The sequence below is a fragment of the Arvicola amphibius genome, chromosome 5, assembly GCF_903992535.2.
Source record: "Arvicola amphibius chromosome 5, mArvAmp1.2, whole genome shotgun sequence".
NCBI classification, from domain to species: domain Eukaryota; kingdom Metazoa; phylum Chordata; class Mammalia; order Rodentia; family Cricetidae; genus Arvicola; species Arvicola amphibius.
The window spans coordinates 52,780,799-52,804,034 of NC_052051.1; the positions used below are offsets into that span (position 1 = coordinate 52,780,799).

The window sequence follows — 23,236 nt, forward strand, 5'->3', positions numbered from 1 at the left end:
GGATGGTGCTTTAGTCTTAAGATGCAAGAAATGACAAACTTAGTTTTCCTCAAAATTGGTCCGAGGTCTGTATTACCATTCCAGTCCCCAGTGAGTGGTTCAAGATCTCCAGGAATTTATACCATAGAGAAAGGAAGTACTTCAGGTTCATTTTCTGAGCCAGGAGCATCCCTAAAGCCTGCTGGACTGTGTTTCCTGTCCTTGTCTTCCTCTGCCTCATAGACATACTATTGAGTCTTCTGCAGACTGCTGGTGCTGAAAACTTGTGTTCCCTCTATGACAAACATGCAAGGCTCCCAGCACCAGTATAAAAAGTCACCAGTCAAGTCAGAGCCCCATGTGGTCATTCTGTAAGATCCTGCTACCAAAGAAGCACGATGTCAATACCACTCGAAGATGCCAACTTCCCCTCCATCTATTTGTTGTGGGAAACCAACTATACCTGCTCTCTCTCCCTTTTCTCTCTCCCTCTCTCTCTTTTTATCTCTCTCTCTCTCTCTTAGTATAAAGGGTATCTTTATACTGAAGCCAAAGCACCTTACCATCAACTAAACAAGAATGTGGGACTCCCAAGGATCTATTTACCACTATGAAGTTCTGAAGGTATAAAACAAAAGAGAGGGAGTTGGCACAATGGTTCAACAGGCAAAAGCATTTGCTCCTAAGGCTAATGCCCTGGGGAGGTTCCTCAGAACTCACACAGAAGATGACAGAGTTCCCAAGTTGTCCTCTGGCTGCTACATATGGTCAGTGGTACCCACATCCCCTCAAACATGCATACGTACATGTAATTTTTAAATGAAAGGAAGGAGAAGATTGATAAGCAGGAGAGACTTCTTCCTTCCTCTTTCCAGGGAGCCCCTAAGGTAGGGGACCTTTTTCCTGCAGCAGGTTGAGTTTTCAGCCTGTTGCCCTTACACGGTATAAACATGCTACCACCTTAACCTTCCAAAATTTCATGTGAAGTTATTAATATCTTTTAGAACTATAAAATATATGCTTATTATAGAAATTTAACATGGGGAAATTTTTCAAAAGGCTTCTGTAACTCTGTAGACTTAGTCAGACAACGCAGCGGGTCCTATAAAGAAGTGGGACTCTTCCACTGAAGTCATATTGAGAAGATTACCTTCAGACAGCAGTCAGCTGTGATTTGTTGGTGACTTTATGATCCTTCAGCCATGATTCCAGCATCTAAAAATCTCTAAAAATCAGATTCTTTCTTGTAATCTGTTCGGCAAACCTGAGCTGGGCTAGCATGTGGCTGCTAGCTTTTTCTTTATCTCACTCAGGATGAGCATTCATATCTATAGAGATTTTGATGTATTAATTCCTGAGTACAGCACCAGTTTCTTTTAAGGTATTCAGTAATACGCATGTTACATTTCCAGAATTCAAATAAGTCTAAGCTCTGATAGCCGCCTACTCTCCCTTTGGGAAAGAAGATTGTGTCCCAGGCCTCTTCCAGGAGGAGGGCAGGCAAAGAACACTCCTTGTTGTCAAGACTTTAGGCAAGGTGTTTTCTTTTAAGATGGAGCAAATTCATAGACCTTTAAGCCATTAAAATGCAAGCTGTTTAATACCTAAAAGAAATATGTATTACAGACAGTCTCTTCCCTGAAATCCCTTAACTCTGACAGATTTTAGGGAGACTGTGGGACTCAGGGTAGGTCAATGATGGGGAGTTGAAAGTTGGGGGCTGAATGAAGGTTAAGGACATCACTTAATTTTTTTAAAAATTCAATTATCATTTTATATGGACACAAAATAGATATGAATATAGCTACAGCAACCAAATGGCTGTATCAAAATGTCAGGAGCCCCATGAGAGAAGGACAAAAATCTTTACAGCTACTAAAAAAGAGGAATTGTAGCTGCTCCTGAGAGGCCTAAGACCCCTGGGAGATAAATGGCACCCAAGAGTTCTGGCCAATGAAACATCAGAAGTCCATAGGTCAGAAGCGAAAACCCACAGGCTTGCTTTGTTTGGATGGCACAACACCAAACCCCACTGGTTTTGTCCTATTTTTTTTCCAAGGTGACTAGCTTGCCATTATTAAAACTTGAGTGTTTTCTCTTAAAAATTTGACTACTCTTGAAAAAAATCTAAAAGCCTGGCAATATTAGACTCACATCCATGCATGACCACATGTGTAACTCATAGGACACACACCTGTACCATTTTAACAAAAAGAAAAAAGCCTCTCTCTGAAGTCATTGGCCCATCCCTGTCTTCATGGGATGCCTGCATGGGTTCTGAGATGTGCAGATGTTATGTTCCATTAATGTCACACATGACTGTGGTCTAGCTGCGGCCAGACCTTTCTCTGGATGCAGCCAATGGCCTTGTCCCAAGGCACAAATGTGAGCAGAGATGATGAGAGAAATGGGTCAAAAAAAAATTACAAAGGGAAGCCCTGTGTAGAACTGAGAAGCCAGTGAAGATTCTTGCTGAAGTAAAGTAGCAGGGACTAGGAACCATGGATGCAAGGACTTCAGCTGAAAAGAACAAGCTTCCTTAATATTATGGGCTGCTTTTTACCTTAATATTATGGGCTGCTTTCTAAGTGCAGGTGTTTTGTGTATGTTGTCTGATTTGGTCTCTTTAACATCCCCAGGAGACATGTACAACTGTGTCCATTCTAGAAGCACAGAACCCAAACCTTGGGGATGTTAATAACTGACTCAAGCTTTTAACTGCTATGTAACTGTTAGGCTCATGATTTAAACGGGGTGTGCTTTTTAATGGCGTCCCTTCCCACCACTGTCCCACACAAGGATTCACTTTTTATTGTACCAGTAGAACAAAAGCAAAGGTCTGTCTGGGGCCTATCCAGAAAGGAACTGTTCAATTATTGAGGCTTTCTAACTACAGTCTCTAAAAATAATCTAAGAAAACTACAAGCTAGCTATACTTTTTGGTGCAGTTTAAAATGTTACCATGGAGACTTATTAGAAACCTGAAGGATTCTACATCCAAAGAAAACAGATGAACTCTCTGGTGAAGAAGGGTTCCTGGACTCACCAACATCACAATAGCTTTCTTTAACCATTCTGGGCCAAAGTTACCATTTTGAGCTAAAAATCCTGCTCGAGGACCACTAGCTTCCATTTTCTATATGAAACTGTAATTGTTGATACCACAGATAGATGTTTTATAAAAGGACAGAATGTTCGTTTTTCAGGCAGTGTAAAAGTCTCTGGCATCCAAGCCCCCAGCGTGCGATCTTAGAAAACTCGGTTATTAGTATAAGGATATGAACATCATTTTGTTGTGATTTGATTTCACTTTAATTTAAACTTTGTCAAAGCCACAAGGGAGCAAAGAAGCAGTCTCGTGAAATAAGCGAGTCCGTCTCTGTTTTCCTTTTCCTGTTTGCCAGGCAGGATTATCAGCAAATCTTATCAGTCAGGCGGTAAATTACCAAGAACTGCATCAAAAATGTGTATAGTCATTTTCATTTTTGAGAGATTCAAGACTATGAATAATTAAATGCATTAGACATTTGTTATTTATGAGCTGAAATGACCGTTTTAATTTAGTTCTTCATTTAGCTCAGACTGACGTATTGTGACTCTGAAGGAAAACTCAGGAAATATCTAAAAATGGCATCTCTGGGAACCTGCAGTGACCAGATGAGCAAATCAAAGCCTGGTTATTTTCACTTCCCTTCAAGGCCTGTCAAGACACAATCTCCATTTGTGACCTTGCGTTGACCGGCTTCGGGAATTCTAATTGGCTGACAAAGCAGGCCCCCAAATCAGCTAGCTCTGCAGTCTAAGTGGGGGGCTTAGGAAGAGCTGCGAACATGCTGCAAATTAATTGATCAAACAGAACTCAGTCACGAGCTCGCATCTACAGAACACTTTGGAGAAATTCCCAGGAACTCAAATCACCCTGTTTGGGTTTCCCAAAGATTCGCAAAGCCTCATGGGTTACAAAAAGGAAGAGACAAGAACCAGATGCTGATGCCGGAGAAATGACTGGAAAGCCAGGGAAAATGTGAAAATCCCTAAGATTTACTATAGTCAGAAAGCTGAGGGATCCTTCTTTGGAAAGTGACTGCCTCGTAAGACAGTCCCACAAACGCAAAGGCAGCGGTCCTGGGCTCCTGGTTCAGGGAAAGTACAGTTATCTGCAGTTTGGGCATTCTGAAGCCTCAGTGGATTCTGAGTTGCCTTTTTCCTTGAGATGTCATAGATCCAATCGTCATGGTCCCTGAAAGGAAAAATATAGGCTCGGGACTCCCAAGACCAAATTCTCAGCACTCAGGAGGTTTATCTGCCCCAGCGGGACAGAGATCAGGGGAAAAGAGACAGGAGATAGTGGAGAAGGGAGAAGAAGCAGGGAGAGGGGGACATGGGGCAGGATCCAGAGGGACAAAGGACTGCCTCGAGACAGAGAGGAGACAGACGTGGCACATAGGAAAATGGTGGTCATAGGTGGTATTTAAACATAAAGAAAAGAAAACCAGCCTACAAACCACAATCCCAGAGAATTTAGACCACAATGAGGACCCTAAGAGAGACTTATATAGATATAATCTACATGGGAAATAGAAAAAGACAAGATCTCCTGAGTAAATTGGGAGCATGGGGACCTTGGGAGAGGGTTGAAGTGGGGAGGGGAGATGCAGGGAGGGGAGCAGAGAAAAATGTAGGGCTCAATAAAAATCAATAAAACAAAAAAAGTAAAGGGGGAATCCCATATTAGGACTAGGTGTTTAATTTTCATCAGGCATGTTAATTAGGTGAGCCAGAGGGGGCTTCTGATTGCTGACTTTAGCCAGACCTTCCTTGACAGATAACTTCAGGAGAAGGAAGTGACCAAATAAAGGAATAGACCTTGGTGGCTAGCCATAGGAATGTAATCCAATGGTTTTTAGCAAGGCAGAGGGAATGGGGGATGAGCACAGACCTGCCAGAGCCATGCTCGACAGTCCCAAGCTAACTAGAGTCCCTCTGCCTCACCCAGAGTTTCAAGAAGTGTTAATGGTCACATCACCTGAGCCTGGTCTACCAGGCTTCTCATTTTATTGGCCAATAATTACAATTATTTCAGTAGTCCATGACTGGATGTCTGCTGCTTGCTTTCAGTATAGATTTGCTTATTTGTACTGGGTAGATTTTAAACAATGTTTTCTTGTGAGTTTTTGTTCGCACTGGGACTCCTAAAGGGGGAGGACGGGGTCGAACAAGACCTGTATAAACCTATGTGAATCCTGGAGCCCTAGATTTGCTTAACATCATAGACATTCCAGGGTCATTTTCAGTCACATTCTGTTTGAGAAAACAAAAGTTGATGCATTTTTCCTGCATGCAAAATATACATCTAAGAGGACAGGGATGTTTTGAAGTAGAGGTGCTGCCCATAGGGGTCGGGAGATGGCTCAGTCAGCAGCGTGAGAACTTGAGTTTAGCTCCCAGAACCCGTGTAAAGGAGCTGGGCACAGTGAGATAAGTTTATAAATCTAGCACTGGGGAAGCAGAGGCCAGCCAGCCTAAGGCTGCTTCAGAAACTCCAGGCTAGTGAAAGACCCTGCCTCCAAAAGAAAAACATAAGTGGACAGTGCCAGAGGCACAGCATCCAAGTTCGATCTGTGGCCTCCATGCACACGCACACACACGCACACGTGTGCGAGCACACATACACACAAGCACACACACGCGCACACACAGGAAATGGTACGCATAAAGTGGCTCCTACCCCTGCATTTTCCAAACACGTAGCTGGGGGCCTTGGTTCACCACCATTAGGTCTGGAACTGAGGGACTGCCAGGAAAATCAAAGGTCATGAGGGCTGAATTTACATCTATTGAGCTTGGAGATGTCCCCCCACCCAGTCTTGGACCCAGCTCTGTACGCACATCACCTTCCTGCCTTGTCTCATAAAACAAAAGCTTTCCTTGTCCGCCAGTGTCCCATGGCATCCTCAGCTCCCAAACCCTTGTCCTTGTGTCTGTCTACTCCTTCCTCAGGGATTTGGAATTGATGTCAACTGACCAGTTATGCTGGTTTCTCACAGAGGAGATCCTATCCTTCAAACCTACTGCCAATAAGGCGGCCAGTGGCTGTGGGGCACCAAGCTAAATGGTCCTGAGGCTCTGCTGGTGTCCCCTTCAGTCCACCAGCCAGGGTGGCTGCCTCTGATCCCTGTTGAAGCACTCCGGAGTTATCGTCTGTCCTGTCCTCATTGCTGCCTTCCTTCCCCTCCTAATTGGTCTTATCGCTGGGTCCCCAGCAGCCAGAGTTGGCATTCCAATTCTGATAAATAGGCATTTGCCTTTTCCCTCTGCAGCATCCAATGAGCCTGACTGACAGCTTTCCAGGGATTTCTGACTTCCCCGGCTTCTAATCCGGCTTCTCATCCAGCTCTCTATTCCCCTGCTCAAATTAGTCTAGGCAGGAAGTGATTCAGTTTGTAATATGAGGTTAATTACAGAAGCGATAACACTTCTAAACAAAAAATAAGCTTCTCGACTTTAAAAAACCTAAATTAAAATAAAACCAGAATGAAATTATTCTTAGCAGCAAATCAACACTGTGGCTCCCAACTCATCATTTTGACAGGACCGGCACCGCAGATGTCCAGCCAGCATAGTCACGCAGACAGAGCACTGCCCTCAGAAGGCCTTGAATTTGTTGTTCCTGCACAGAAGTTTCTTATTCTGCCTTTGAACTTGTGGTTTTACACGGAGAAGTCCAGTGGAAAATATGCCTTGCACGTGGCGGAGGCAGTGTGTTCCATGTGCATGCCCCTTGTTCTTCCCCTCCCAGGTACCGCCTGATACGGGATTCCAGTGGATAGCGGAGAATCAGCAAGATTCCACATGGTAACAAGATGAGCGTGGCATTTCTGCCATTGCATGGGCAGGAACCTCACATTTCCAAGAGGTCACACTTGGGCTTCAAACTAGAACTTTCTTCCCACAGAAAACAGTGCTGTTCTAAAAAGCTAAATGGCCAAGCCACTTGCGTCATGTCACTACGGCACCTATACATGTTACTGTAAGTTATTCCAGCCGCTTTGCCTGGACCCAGTGATGTGGGAATAAAGGAAGAGAAGAAAGAGAGAAACATCCATGCCTCCTTGCCCTTCCATCCTCCCCTATCTTCAGTGAAGCTAAGGCAGGTTTTGGAATATCAAGAAATGAGTTCATGCTGTGTAGGCTTCCCATTTTCTAACAAGAATAAAATGCACATGCATACATGCTCTATGAAATATGAGTTGTACAATCCTGGTGATTCTGCATAGGAACTGAATGCTATTATATTTGCATTCAAAGCTGCCATGGCCCAATGAAAAGTTGGATGAATTTGTGTTATTTATAATTACAGTTTTTCTTTACTTAGAAACAATAATAAATAACAAGTCAAAACTACCAGTAAGAGTTGTAAGAGAAAGCACAGAAGAAAATAAAGTTATTTTAGTACTTTGAACAGCTTCTATTTTCCTTTTCTGGAGGAAATGACCTGCTAGTCTCATTTTGCACAGAGCTCCATGAATTCTGTGTTTGGGAACAAGCCAGTTGAGCAAACAGGGAGTTTGAGCAGCCCAGATGGACAGGGTTTACTCTGTAGACAGCCTACCTCCACAACCCTGTGTCTGTACCTCCTTTCTGGCCCCCAGTGCTGTGCCTTCATATATCTGACATATTGGATCTCCAAGTATACTCTTTTGCATAGTCACAGTTACAATCAAATGAAAATTTGCTGAAAAATCACATTGTACTTCTGTTATCATCATCCTCTCCACATTGAAACCTTGGCAATTGCCTCAATAATGTTTCTTATAGCTACTGTTTTCTCTGGTGTAGGATTGATCTGGGATCATGTATTACATTCAATTTCTGTGTCTCTTTGGTTTTTTAATAAGAAAGAATTTATCATACTCTATTTCTTAAGGTTTTTCAGGACTACAAACCAAGTATTTTCTAGAATGCCCCTCAATTTGGCTTTATGTGATATTTCAGGCTGACAATTTTGGTTAAGCTATAATATCACTTGAGAAGATTCTTGACATCAAATTTCTTCATTATTGCATGTGGTATTAATTTTGATCACTTACTACGATATATATTGCCTTTTCCCACTAGCCTACTGCTTTTGCCTTTGCCATTAATAAGCAATCTTAGGCCGATGCTTCGCTGCCATTTCCTGAGCACTCACTAAGTCCCAGGCTGCATTAGTTACCATATATGCTTTATTACACTGACCCCCCCTCACAACAAACTTCGAGGTGTATTCCATTCTCCCCTCCTCCCTCTGTCTTCTGGCAGGTTAGAAAAGAGAGGGCTGAGGTCACATGAATGGTTGTGTGTAACTCCAGAATCTATTCCTGTCTTCTTGTACCGAGGCCTCAGGAACAGTCAAACGCCTAGAGCTGATAGTCTCAGAATCCGGGGACTCAGCTTCTGCGGAGTAGAATGCAAGTATGAACTTTAAGCCTATGCCCCTGTGTGGAAGAACCCATCTGAGCGTGGTGACCACAGCATACGCATTTCCAGCTCCAACAGTATGGCATTCTGAGAAAGGGGAGGCTCCAGACACAGTGTGGATGCCAGAATGGGAAATGAGGGGAAGGGGTGGATGGCAAACCACAGTGGTCATTTGTGTCTGGGAAAATGCCCTGGATGGCTCTCACTGGATATTGTTCAAGCCTATAGATGTTCAACACTGGTAGCAAATGCCTCAGCCTGTGGGAAGAGCTGGTCAGGCCAGAGTCCTGTGTGTGTTGGGCCTGGATTACGTGAGAACACTCTGTCTGCACTCACCACTCAATTTTGCTATAACGTCAAAGCTGCTTTTTAAAATGAAGTCTTTTTGCAAAGGAATATATACCAATAGACGGGTTTTGACTTTCTGCAGTTACCACAAACCCATTGTTTTAAGGGATTGTATCATTTCCTTTCAGAAGGAAGACTTTGTATACACCGGTTCGATTAGAGTCAGTGGCCATTCTAAAGCACTGGGAAGGAAAAGGAACAAAAGAAGTTCAAGAGATTAAATTTTATAGAGAAATACATACAGCGGGGAGAGAGGGAGAACCATCTGGGGAAAGGCATAGCAAGAAAAAACAAATGCCCTTCGTATGCCCTTTTCTTCTGGCAAGACTTTGTATTTTCTCCCGCTGCGGGCAGAGAGGGAATGAGCTGCCCTTTGATTCCTGCCCTGAGGATGGTCTGGGATGACTGCTGACACACTGCCTCTGAAAGCATAGGTCTCCCTCTGGCCCCATAAACTGCCAGCTAGGCCAAGGCCAGTTCCGAGGCCAGCTCCTTGCTCTTGTCTTCAATCTCCAGGCTGACTGACTGACTGCCTAGAGATTTCGTATGTTGTCTGTCAAGGATCAGACGATCTCCAGATATGGAAAGCCAGGACCCTCAGCTGGGTGTGGGATTGCCTTACAGGATGAGCCATTGTAACATGAGGGAGCCAGGCCTGCTTGTTTGGGTTTCTGTCCCACCGGGTACCCCACAACTGTTTAGCCCCAAAGAAAATCACCCAAAGATCTCTGTAAGTTATAAAGCTGATTGGCCCATTAGCTCTAACCTCTCACTGGCTAACTCTCACATCTTCATTAACCCATTTTTTCTGATCTATGTTAGCCATGTGGCTCAGTACCTTTCTTCAGTGGGGCAGATCACATCCTGCTGCTTCGGTGCTTTGGGCAGGAGTGGGAGGAATCAACTCCCTCCTTCCCAGAGTTCTCCTGTTCTCATTACATCATTTCTACTTCCTGTCTGGTTTTCCCACCTTTACCACCTGTCTGGCCAATCAGTGTTTATTTAAAACATGATTGACAAAATACAGACAATTCTCCAGCACCAAGCCATGCAGCCACAGGCAGGTGACATGTGGGGGCCTTGAGAAGCGCTGGCCACCTTAAAAAGACACAAGGATCAGTGAGGACAAGCTGAAGAAGAAACAGAAAGACTTCCTGTACATATCAATTATGGTACTGCATGGAGACTAAAAGCTAGCACCGTCAACAAGGAAAGAAAAGCCAAAATACCAGGTGCTGCAGGGAAGTGCTTGGGTAGTGCAGCTGACAGCTCCAGGATGTGTCTGAGTGACAGTTGCTTCTGGAGATAGCTAGCTCAGCAGTTCCAGAAGCCTGAAAGGCAAAGCAGGAGAAAGAACTGGTTTAGTTTGGTGGTCTGAATGACAAACATCCCCCCCAGGGCTCCTGTAGCTGAAAACTTGGTGCCCAGTCGGTGCTATTGTCTAGGAAAGTTAAGACCCTTTAGGAGGTGGGACCTTGCTGAAGGAAGTACATCACTGGGAGCTGGCTTTGGGGATTTTAGCCTGGCCCCCCTCTCTCACTTTCTCAGTTTCCAGTGTTTGGATTTAAGTGTAATTGGCCAGCTTTCTGCTCCTGACACTATGCCATGCCTTTCCCACCAGATGGACTCCACCCTTCTGAACTGCAAGCTAAAACAAACACATACTTCCTTAAGGTGCTTTTGTCTGGCATTTTATCACAACCTCAGAAAAATAGCTAATGCAATTAGGAACCTTTAGAAACGTTCTCACGCTGTGAGTCACTAAGATAAGTTGAAAGCTGAAGCAAATAAAAGAAGGGAAAGGAGAAAAAGGAACAGGAAAACAGCTGGGGGCTGGGAACAACAGAGAAGGCACAGATGTTCACAATCAGCCTTCTTTAAGTCCATGACCAGGATTATTTAAAGAGCCAGACTGGCAGGGGAACATTAAAGTGCATCATATGACTATGTGAAAATGTCAAAATAAAATACTATTTTATTGAACTAATACATGCTAATAAAAAGACAGATGAGACAGAGGCTTAGCAAAGACTTATTATTCCTTTTGTAAAAACAGAAACATCTCTTTGTTAAAAAAAATAATGAATACCAAAACTAGAAAACAGGCATACCTGAGAGTGGCGCAAATAAATCCGTGTTCTAATAACATATGTATTTACCAAAATTCACGTCCTGGGAAGACACTTTGAATCAGAACTGCTTGCAGTATTCAGCAAGATGGAAGTATGGGAAGTTGGTCAGAGATCGTCCACAGGGAAACATGGACAGGTTCTGAGCAGCTCTCCTAGGAAGGACTGCCCAGAGGTGTGACCAGCGTTCACAGATTCCTCAAGGACGGCCTGCATCTGGGATTTGACCACATGAAGGACTTCCTGGGAATGTGACCACATCTGGAGTTCCAGAAGAGAGAATGAAATCCAGGTCTCTCCTCTCCACATTTATCCATATTTAATAGCCAGTGATCAGCTGAGTGTACCACGTTTAATCCCAGCACTCAGGAGGCAGAAGCAGAGCGATCTCTGTGAGTTCAAGGCCCTCCTGGTCTACAAGCAAGTTCCAGGACAGGCTCCAAAGCTGTGGAGAAACTCTGTCTTGAAATAAAAAAAAAAGCTAGTGATGAGTTTAGCAGGCTAATTCTGTGCTCTCACCCTCTGTCCCTGTCTCTCCCTCTTTCATTCTCTCCTCCTCCCTCCTTCTTCTGTCAGACAACCAAAAAACATGGTGTCTTCAGCAATAGGGTTTGGGGTTTTTTTTTTTTTTTTGGTTTGGTTTGGTTTGGTTTGGTTTTTCAAAACAAATTTTTTTCTCTGTGTAATCCTGGCTGTCCTGGAACTAGCTCTTGTAGACCAGGCTGGCCTCGAACTCACAGAAATCTGCCTGCCTCTGCCTCCTGAGTGCTGGGATTAAAGGCGTGCACCACCACCACCCAGCCCCGTAACAGGATTTTACTTTCTAATTCCTGCGCAGTGACAATAGCCTGTACTGTTTAGGAAACCCTGGGGTCTACCTGACTCATTTTCCTTCTGATGGGTGGTACTAACAAGCATAGGCCAGCTTAATTTTTGAGGTTTGGCCTTCTGGAACAAAGGACTCTATAGTATCAGATTGTTGCTATTTTCTCCTCTGTTTCTAGTCTATCCTTATTCAAAACTGTCTTGCCTCACCTTTGGTCCTTATTGTTAACCCTTCTGTATAATCTCCTCTACTTCTCTATCAACCCAATAGCAATGACTAGCTTCTATATAATCTCCTCTACTTCTCTACCAACCCAATAGCAATGACTAGCTTCTATATACTCTCCTCTACTTCTCTACCAACCCAATAGCAATGACTAGCTTCTATATAATCTCCTCTACTTCTCTACCAACCCAATAGCAATGACTAGCTTCTATATAATCTCCTCTACTTCTCTACCAACCCAATAGCAATGACTAGCTGTACTCTGCTCTTTTCCTTTGTGCTCATAACCTTTGCAACTAATATCTTAATGCATACTGTATTACTGATATTCCTTTACTTCCTAAAATGATAAGACTCTAGGGAGTGATTCGATGTTATTTGACTACACTGCATGTTCATAGTGAATCTATATCCTTATAGATTGATTTCCTAATCATTATTATACTTTAGCACAGTCCTGGGGAGTGAACTTGACTCCCTAAACTCCAGCTTAACAGATAAAAACGATTTCTCAACTGTACTAAAACCCACCCTCTTGAACATTGCAAACGATTTTTTTTTTAGTTTAACCAAGGAATAAATCTCACACATACAACACAAGAAACAAAGAAGCTAAGGCAACACTACTACTCTAAAAATTATTAATCCCACAGTAACAGACTCTCATGAGAACAAAATAGATAAAATCCCAGACAAATAATTCAAAGGAGTAATAAAAATTATATTCAAAGAACACAAAGAGGAAACAAACTCCTAGGTGATTCTCCAAAACAAAAAAAGCTCAATGAAATAAAGAAATATATATATATGAAAGTGGAAATGAATAAAAAGACAGAGATGCTTGGGAGAAATGAAGTACAAGAAATGGAAGACTCAATAAATCAGTTAAAGAGCTCTATTATAAACCCTACCAACACATTAAGGAGTGTGCAGGACATTACCGGAGCTTGAAGATAAGGTAGAGGAATTGGAATATTCACCAAAAGATAAGTTAATAAGAAATATCATCATTAACATGAGCTGTTGACTTGGCAGAAACCCATAGTAACCTGGGAAGATAAAGATACATCTAAATAATTTCCTTGATCAGAAAATTGTTCTGTGAGCATCTCTGGAGGGCATTTTCTTAATTATTAATTGATGTAGAATATTCCACCCCACTGTGGACAGTGCCATTTCTAGGCAGATGGACCTGGACCATATAAGAAAGCTAGATGACCAAGCCTATAAGTAGCATTCTTGTGGTTTCTACCATGGTTTCTGCTGTAGTTCATGCCTTGACATCTTTTATGGTGGACTTCAACTTGTAAGATGAAATAAATCTTTTCCTAAGTTGTTTTTGGTCATAATGTTAGATCATAGTAACAGCAAAGCAAACTAGGACAAGAAGCTAAAAATAAAATGTTCAATAATTAAGGAACACTATGAAAAGAGCAAGTCTATGAATAATAGATACAGAAGAAGGGGAAAATTTCATACTAAAAGCACACAAAACATTTTCAGTAAAATAATAGCAGGAAATTGCTGACTTTTAGGGAAATAGATGTGTTCCCAAGCACAGCAGATATTTAAAATATCAAACATAAAGACAAGAGAAAAATTTCCCATGTCATGCTAAACTCAAAACACTTAAGTGTACAGAAAAAGAAAGAAAATATATTGAAAGAAGCAAGTTGCACATAAAGACAAGGTCATAAAATAACAGCAAACTTCACAACAGAAACTCTAACATTCAATTGGGCTTTGGAAAGGCATATGTGAAACTATGAAACACAACAACTGGAAACCCAGATGTCTACATCTAGCAAATACTCAGGTTATGCACAATGAATTTATTTGTTATAATTGAAGGATAAAGACTTCCCATAATAAAAACAAATCCAAGGAATTCATGAGTCTTAACCCAATTCTACCGAAGATACTTTAAAAATCTCTAGGATTACAGAGAGAGACAGGCACATCCATGAGGTACAGGAAGGAATAAACCACATTATAATGAGAAGATGCAAAACAGAAAATGCTCCAAAAATCACAAAATGACAGGAATTATTAAACACACTTTAATAATGACTCCAAATATCGATGTCCTAAATTCTATAAACAAATGACACAAACTAGAAGACTGGATATAAAAATAAGATCAATCTATTTGTTTCTTCCAAGAAAATGCACTTTATTATCAAAGACAGATTCTGCTTATTGAGAAAGAATAGAAAATGGTATTCAAAGCAAACAGAACTAGGACACTAGCAACCATCCCCATACTACTGTGTGACAAAATGGATTTCAAACCAAAATTAGGCAGAAGTAGAGAAGCCTTCGTAACTATTAAGCAAACAACACATCAAGAAGATATTATCATTTTAAATATGCACACACTGGATCTAAATTTCATAAAACAAATGGCAGTGGATGTACTGACACAGATTAGTCTCAATACAATAATAATGCTTACATCAATGTCACATTCTCATCAATAGACAGATCTCAACAATAAATAAACAAGCAAACAAAATAATATCTTTGTTATATCAGGGCTGGAGAGATGACTCAGGATAGAAAATCACTGGCTTACTTCAATGCCACATTCTTATCAATAGACAGATCTCAACAATAAATAAACAAGCAAACAAAATAATATCTTTGTTATATCAGGGCTGGAGAGATGACTCAGGATAGAAAATCACTGGCTTACTTCAATGCCACATTCTTATCAATAGACAGATCTCAACAATAAATAAACAAGCAAACAAAAGAATGTCTCAGTTATATTAGAGCTGGAGAGATGGTTCAGCATAGAAAATCACTGGCTACCCTTGCAGAGGACCCAGGTTCATTTCCCAGCACACATATAGTGGCTCACAATCATCTGTAACTCCAGTTCCAGAAGATCTAACACCCTCTTCTGATCACTGAGTGCACTAGGCATTCACATGTTAAGACACACATAAATGCAAACAAAACACACAGGCACATAAAAATGAAGCTAATCTTTAATAAATGCCAAACCATGTGTACTACAGTGAAAGCCATCCAGATAGGAAAGTCTACAGCTGCAAGTTCCTTCATTGAAAATATCAGGGAGATCACAATAAACAACAATTTACTTACCTTAAGGCCTTGGGGAAAAGAAGAACAAGCCAAGCTCAAAATCAGTAGATGGAAAAAATAATATAGATACCAACAAAATGGAAATAAAACCTAATACGAAAGTCAATGAAACCCACATTGGTTCTTTGAAAAATTTGATAAGTCTTTAGACAACTAACCAAAAGAATGAGTAGGCCCAAATGATTAAAATTCAAAATTAAAGATATTATAAAACACCAATAACATTCAGGAAATTATTAGGACATACCTTTAAAATGTATATTCCTCTAAAATAGAAAACATAAAAAGAAATAAATGAAGCTCTAGATGTGAATGATCCACCAAAAGTAAACAAAGGTGATGTAAACTATTTAAACATCTGTATCAAGAAGAGATATTGAAGTGGGTTTGTTTGTTTATCTGGTTGGCTGGTTGATTATGTTTTTTTTTTCCAAGGCAAGGTTTCTCTGTGTGAATATGGCTGTCCTGGAACTCATTCTGTAGCCCAAGCTGACCTTGAACTCAGAGATCCACGAGCCTCTGCCTCCCAAGCATGTGTGCCACTACTGCTGGGTGGTAATATTTTTAAGTTGTGCTAGAAATTGATACCATGGTTTAGTGAGTACAGGTCCTTGGCCCCAACCTGATTACCTGAGTTTGATTTCCACACCTATATAGTGGAAAAAGAAAACTGATTCCCACAAATTATCCTCTGACCGCTACAAATGCACACATACAAATAAATAAATGTAAAAGTATGTTTAATTCCACTAAAAAAAAGTACAGGCCTACATATGGACATTGCTGGAATCTACCAGATCTTAAAAGAAGAACCAACACTAGTGGGTATCTAAATATTTCTTAAAACAGAAAAAGACAGATTGCTACCAGAATATTTTTATGAATCCAGAATTAACATGATACCAAAACCAGATAAAGACACAACAACAGAGAGAGAAAATTATATCCCAATCTCCTTGATAAACTTAGATGCAAATGTTGGTGATAAAATTCAGTAAATTAAGTTAATTAGAATTTGGCAAATCAAATTCAATAGCATAGAGAGAAAATATAATTCACCCTGATCAATTTGACTTCATCCCAAATACTTAGTGATGGTTCAGCATATGCAAAACAAGAAATGTGATTTGTTATGTAAATGGACTCAAGGTCTAAAAATATGTGATCATCTCAATAGCTGCATAAGAGGGTTTGATGAACTCCAACACCATCCATGATAAGATCCTTGAATAAAGGACACAGAGAAGCCATAATAATAAATAAAGGTTACATATGAGAGTCCTATGGTCAGCATTACAGATGGGAGGAAGCTCACCATTTCTATTAAAATCAGAAACAAGTGGTGTTCACTGTTTCCACTCTTGCTCAATATACAGCCTGAAGTCTAGCTAGAGCAAGAAGAAAAGGAAACAAGGTATACAAATAGGATAGAAGTTGAAACGCCCTTATTTATAGAAGGCATGATCCTATACATAAGAAACTCTAGTGACACCACCAGAAAACTCTGCATTGATAAACACTTTCAGCGAAAGAGCAGGATACAAAATTAACAGACAAAAATCAGTAGCCATCCTGTACAAAAATAACAAACATACTGGGGGAAAAAATTGTGGAAACAATCTCATTTACAATTGCATCAAACAAATACCTTAGAATAAACTCAACCAAGGAAGTGAAACTTCCACAATGAAAGCTCTAAAACACTAAAAAGCAAAATGGAAGAAGACACAAGAAAATGGAAAGCCCTCCCATGCTAATAGATTTAAAGAATCAATATTGTGGACAGCTGTACTACCAAAAGCAGTCTACAGATTTAATCCATCTTCATCAAAATTTCAATATATTCTTTATAGAAATAAAAATAAATTCATATATATGAAAGCACAAAAAATGGGCAATCTGGTCCAAAAAGAATAATACTGAAAGTGTGTGTCTTCATACCTGATTTCAAGTTATACTACAGAGTCACAAAAGCAGTATATTTGATCTATAGTATATATAGTGTATATATATATAGTATATACAAAATATGCTGTTTTGTCACAATATAGTATGTATACATATAGTATATGTGTATGTAGTATATAGGACGTATACTATATATGCAGTATGTGTGTACATAGTATATATAGTGTGCATGTTGTATATATTCTATATCCTATATGCATATATATACTATGCATGAGCTGTATATATACATACAAACATACTATATCATGACAAAAACAGCATGGTAATGATACAAAAACAGACATAAATCACTGAAATAAAATATACTACCTAGATATAAACACAATTAAAGTCACTTGTTTTTTGACAGAGATATCAAAAATATACATTGGATGAAAAAGAGTTTCTTTATTAAATGGTTCTGGAGAAACTGGTGTCTGAAATTAGATCTCTATCTACCATCTTGTCCATAAGCCAACTCCAAATTTATCAAAGACCGTAATATAACATCCGAAACTCTGAAAAATGTAAGAGAAAAGGGCAGGAAAAACACTTCAAAGTTGGCACTTAGGAACTAATGCCAATTGCTGACTAATGCACCTTAGAGAATTTAATAAAAAAAAAAACTTCTGTACAAAAAAAGAAATAACTGAGTGAAAAAAAAGCCCACGGTGACTCCAAGAAAGTGGCTCCTCTCCCCAAGGAGGTGGAAGAATATTGTGAGGATGAAGAAACATCAAAAGATGAAGAAGATGACAGTAGTGGAGAAGAAGAGGTTGTCAAGCCTCAGGAAAAAAAAAAGGCAAGAAGGCTATCACAACTCTATCAAAGAAGGTGGTTGTTTCACAAACGGAAAAGGTTGTGCTTCCCACACCAGCTAAGAAAGCTGCTGTTAGTTACCCCAGGTAAAAAGGCAGCAGCCACACCAGCCAGTAAGGCGGTTACACCAGCAAAGCAGGTACAGCACCTGGTAAGAAGGGAGCCACACAAGCAAAAGCATTGGTAACAGGCCCTGGTAAGATGGGGGCTGTCGCTCCAGCCAAGGTTGCTAAGAATGGTAGGAATGCCAAGAAGGAAGAGAGTGATGGGGATGAAGAAGACGATGAAGATGAAGATGGCAGTGATGAGGAGGAAGATGATGAGGAAGAGAATGAATCTGAGCCACCAATAGTAAAAGGATTAAAACCATCAAAATAGCTGCTGCTGCTCCCACCGCAGAGGATGAGGACAAGGAAGATGATGGGGAAGATGACGATGAAGAAGATGACTCGGGGAAATCACTCACTAAAGGAAAGGAAACTCCTGCAAAAGTTGTTCCTGTGAAAGCCAAGACTGTGGCTGAAGAGGATAAGGAAAAGGACGCGGAATGGAGGAAGAGGATGAAGAAGAAGAGGAAGAGCCTGTTAAAGCAGCACCTGGAAAACGGAAGAAGGAAATGACCAAACAGGAAGAAGTCCCTGAAGCCAAGAAACCGAAAGTGGCGAAAGGCTCAGAATCAACTACACCTTGTAATGTCTTCATTGAAAACCTTAACCCAAACAAGTCTGTTGCTGAATTAAAAGACGCCATCAGTGAACTTTTTGCTAAAAATGATCTTGCTGTTGTGGATGTCACAATTGGTACAATTAGAAAATTTGGCTATGTGGACTTTGAGTCTGCTGAAGACCTAGAAAAGGCCTTGGAGCTCACTGGTTTAAAAGTGTTTGGCAATGACATTAAACTAGAAAAACCAAAAGGAAGAGACAGTAAGAAAGTTCGAGCTGCAGGAACACTTTTAGAAAAAAAAAAAAACAAACAAACCTTTCATTCAACATCACTGAGTTTGAATTAAAAGAAGTGTTTGAAGATGCCGTGGAGATCAGATTGGTTAGCCAGGATAGGAGGAGTAAAAGGATTGCTTATATTGAATTTAAGTCTGAAGCTGATGTAGAGAAAAAATTTGAAAAGAAGCAGGGAGCAGACATTAATGGGCAGTCTGTTTTACTCAACTACACTGGGGGAAAAGGACAACAAAGGCAAGAAAGAGCTGGAAAGAATAGCACTTGGGGTGCTGAATCAAAACCTTTGGTTTGAAGTAACCTTTTCTACAGTGCTGCACTGTAGGGACTCTTCAGGAAGTATTTGAGAACACAACTTTTATCAAAGCTCCCCAGAAACAACAAGGCAAATCTAAAGGGTATGCATTTATAGAATTTGCTTCATTTGAAGATGCTGAAGAAGCTTTAAGCTCCTGTAGTAAAATGGAAATTGGGAGCAGAACAATCAGGCTGGAGTTACAAGGACCCAGGGAATCACCTAATGCAAGAAGTCAGCCATCCAAAACTCTGTTTGTTAAAGGTCTGTCTGCAGATACCGCTGAAGAGACCTTAAAAGAATCATTTGTGGGCTCTGTTCATGCAAGAGTAGTCACTGATTGGGAAACTGGTTCCTCTAAAGGAAGATGCCAAAGCTGCCAAGGAGGTCATGGAAGATGGAGAAACTGATGGGAACAAAGTTACCTTGGACTGGGCCAAACCTAAGAGTGAAGGTGGTTGTGGTGGCCAAGGCAGTGGCAAAAGAGAAAGAGGCGGATTTGGTGGCAAAGGCCTAGTGGGGGAGGGGGGTGTGGAGAGGGGGCTTTGGAGGTTGAAGAGACTTCCAAAGTGGCAGACTTCAAGCCACAAGGAAAAAAGACGAAGTTTGACTAAATCCTTCCATCCCAGTCTTTCCCGATTCATTTTAAAGAAAGGACTCTGGGATTTTACACTGTTACCTATTAAATGACAGAGCCTTTTAAGGACAGTTCAAGAGGCTTTTGTTTGTTTGTTTGTTTTTGTTTTTTTCCTAAGGTCTTTCTTTTTTGTGTGTGTTGAGGGTTGTAAAAGAATGTTTATCATGTTTTTTTTTTCTTTTGTTTCAATGACTTTAGGAAAAATTAAAAGTCCTAAATTCTAAAATGAAAAGAAAGAAAAGAAATCAAACAACACAACCAACAAATTGATTAATGAAATGAACAGAAGGTTTCAAGAGATAGACTACAAATAGTCGATGAACTTTTGAAAAATCTTTCCACTGTAAGAGACATCAGAAAAATTCGAATTAACACTTCCTTGATATCCATCTCTCCCTAGTCAGGATGCCAGTCATTTAGAAAACAAACAACAAATGTTGGTTAGGACGTGACTAGAGAGAATGTGAACTAGCCCAGCTACTATTGAAGTCTAAAGACAATTCATCAAAAACCTAACATTTGGACCGTGGAGAAGCTTAGTGGTTCAAAATTTGCCCAAGTGTGAGAACTTGAGTTTGGATTCCCAGAATCCACATAAGAGCAAATGCAAGGTTGTTCCTCTGTAATCCCAGCGTTCCCAGAGCAAAATGGGAGGTGGACACAGAATCTCTTAACCCCCTCAAAAAAACTAAGCTAAAAATAGATCTACCATATGACCCAGCAACATCACCCCTAGATATTTACGCAAAAGACTCCAAATCACCATATCTCAGACACTTGCACAGCAATGCTTATTACAGTACTCTGCAAAAGCTAAGTGATGGAACCAACCTAAGTATTCAGGAGCAGAAAATTTTAAAAAAATATTTATTTATTTATTATGTATCCAATATTCTGTCTGTGTGTATGCCTGTAGGCCAGAAGAGGGCACCAGACCCCGTTACAGATGGCTGTGAGCCACCATGTGGTTGCTGGGAATTGAACTCAGGACCTTTGGAAGAGCAGGCAATGCTCTTAACCTCTGAGCCATCTCTTCAGCCCAGGAACAGAAAATTTGATAAAGAAAATGAGTTGAAGGGCTGATAGGAAAGGCTTCGGCAGGTAGGGATGCTGGCCACACAAACCTGACATCGGAAGTTAGATCCTCAGAGCTCAAGTGGAGATAAAAGGAGAGAACAACATATAGGGTTGTCGTCCTGCCTCCACCTACATATCATGGCTTGCACACAGACACTAATAATGTGGTTTAAATGGTTTCTTTAAAAATATAAGAATAAAATGCAGCATATATCGGCAAAAAAATTCAGTCATAAAAAGCAAAGTTGTAATTTTCAGGGAAATGGATCCAATTGAAGGTGATTATATTAAGTGAATAATATGGCTCAAATATAGCTATCATGATAGTTATACATATATATATCATATATATGTATATATGATGTACGTATTTATATCATAAAGGTTATGCATATATACAAAATCAAAATGATACAAAAGTAGATATGAAAAGTCCAGGAGGAATAATGTGGAAGTAGAAGTGGAAAGTCTATGGATGCAAGGAATGTGCTCAAAATACAATATGTACTTGTATGAAAATGCCCTTACGTAACACAAGAGCATGATACATCTATGCAATGAGATAATTTTAAGCATTTTATAATATTCAGAGGGAGATTAAAACAGACACAAAGACACAAGGAGAGCTCAACTTCTAGCCAGACACTATAAAAATCTAGGAGAAAATGGAATGATGCCTTTTAAGAGCTAAAACTTGTCAACCCGGAATTCTATACTCAGGCAAAAAAAAAAAAAAAAAAAAAAAAAAGAAGGCAAAAATAAAGTTTTCAAGCAAAAGCTGAGAGAATTCATCACACCAGCAGATCTGCACTTCAGAAAATGTTACATGATGTCAAACATAAATCCAAATCTACACAAAAATAACTGAACCCATAAATAAGTGGATATGTGGATGCTTTCATCTTTTGGTTATTCAAATGATTCTAACAACACTTTGTAGTACTTAAAACATAGAAGGAAAGATTAAGGACAATTGCACAGAAGACCAGAGACAGAAATAAAACGTGTAGTTTTATGTTAGCTAAACTGTAAGTGAGACAATACACTATTTGGAGGGCTGTGATGATAAACCAGGCACTCATAAGTCAGTCCTAGACTTTAAGAAGTTTTTTATTAGTAGGAAATTCATACAGTATTCAGCAGTAGGGGAATGTCTTAAGTGTTTTATTACCAAGCAGGACAGAAAAGTCATTTGTTTGGTTTGGTTTGGTTTGGTTGTTTGCTTGTTTGTTTGCTTGTTTGTTTACTATAAATAAGATACAAAATTTCACACTGAAATTAGACAAAACAAACAACAGTAGAAAAAAAAAAAAAAAAGCTCAAGAGAAGGCACCAAAAACCAGAGACCCACTCTCTTGCACATCTAGGAATCCCATAAAATCACTAAGCTGGAAGCCATAACACACAAAGGACCCGAGGCAGACCCGTGGAGCCCTGCACATGCTGACTCGGCCTCTGTGAGTCCGTACGAGCTGGGACCGGGTGATTTAGAGGGTCTTGTGCTCTTGGTGTCCTCCATCCACTCTGGCTCTTGCACTTTTTCTGCCTCCTCTTCTGCAGGCTTCCCTGAGCCCTAATGGGAGGGATTTGTTCCATCCTGGCTCCAGTGCTCTTTCAAATTACTTTTTTAGCATCTTTGGTACAGGAAGGAGAAATAAAAACATCAACCCAAAGACCCTTTGATTGTCAGTGATGTCTCATCTGCAAGATATGCTAGGTCTTCCTAAAGAGCTAGAGTATCACTGTGTGGTGTACATGATTATAAGCTGACAATCAGGTGTTGCTCTTGATATACCATCTATCTTGCCATCAAGAATTCCTCATTGTGGGCTATGGTTTGTCTTGGTCCTTTTTCCTTTCTTCTGAAACCATTAGCCTTTGCTTTACCCAAGCCCCATCCATGACATCACCAAAGAAAAACATGAACATTTCTCCTTTTGGGAGCATAGTGATTCTATCCTTTTCTTTATCTGGAGCTTCTGGGAAGAGCCAGAGGGCAGCCGCTGTCATTCAGGCAATGCTTGTCATCCCAGCCTCACATCTGAGCGATTGGAGAAGTTAGAGCTATATCCAGAACCAGAGTCATCATCAGAATGTCCAGAGCTGAAGTTGGCATTGATCCTGGTATACATTAGGCCCCATCCACAAGGTGCTAATACTAGGGAGATCGCAGAGGAACCATGGAACTTAAGCCAAAACAGCAATGTAGTCTTCAAAGGAGGTCTGCAGGGCCATGACTATTTCACCCATTATCTTTTGAACTTATACTGGCTCAAAAACCAGGGCAGCCTTCATCAGGTACTGTGCTAGACCTTAGGATACACATAGCAGGGATTCACAAGAAGAGCTCCTCATTCCTGAATAACATACACAGGTCAGGGCATTTTACATACGTCTATCAACTTAAACAAATCAGGATAT

General features: G+C 40.5%; 1 protein-coding gene across 1 annotated transcript in view; it reads left to right on the top strand.

Annotated features, from left to right (window-relative positions):
• Positions 1 to 23,236, top strand: part of LOC119815205 (nucleolin-like) — a 72,257-nt gene that overhangs the window by 23,147 nt on the left and 25,874 nt on the right. The window contains 10 exon segments of the mRNA XM_042055141.1: positions 17,694 to 17,818; positions 17,821 to 17,919; positions 17,921 to 17,987; positions 17,990 to 18,207; positions 18,210 to 18,393; positions 18,396 to 18,811; positions 18,814 to 19,122; positions 19,125 to 19,465; positions 19,467 to 19,652; positions 22,792 to 23,113. Coding sequence (XP_041911075.1) covers positions 17,694 to 17,818; positions 17,821 to 17,919; positions 17,921 to 17,987; positions 17,990 to 18,207; positions 18,210 to 18,393; positions 18,396 to 18,811; positions 18,814 to 19,122; positions 19,125 to 19,465; positions 19,467 to 19,652; positions 22,792 to 23,113 — 2,267 coding nt within the window.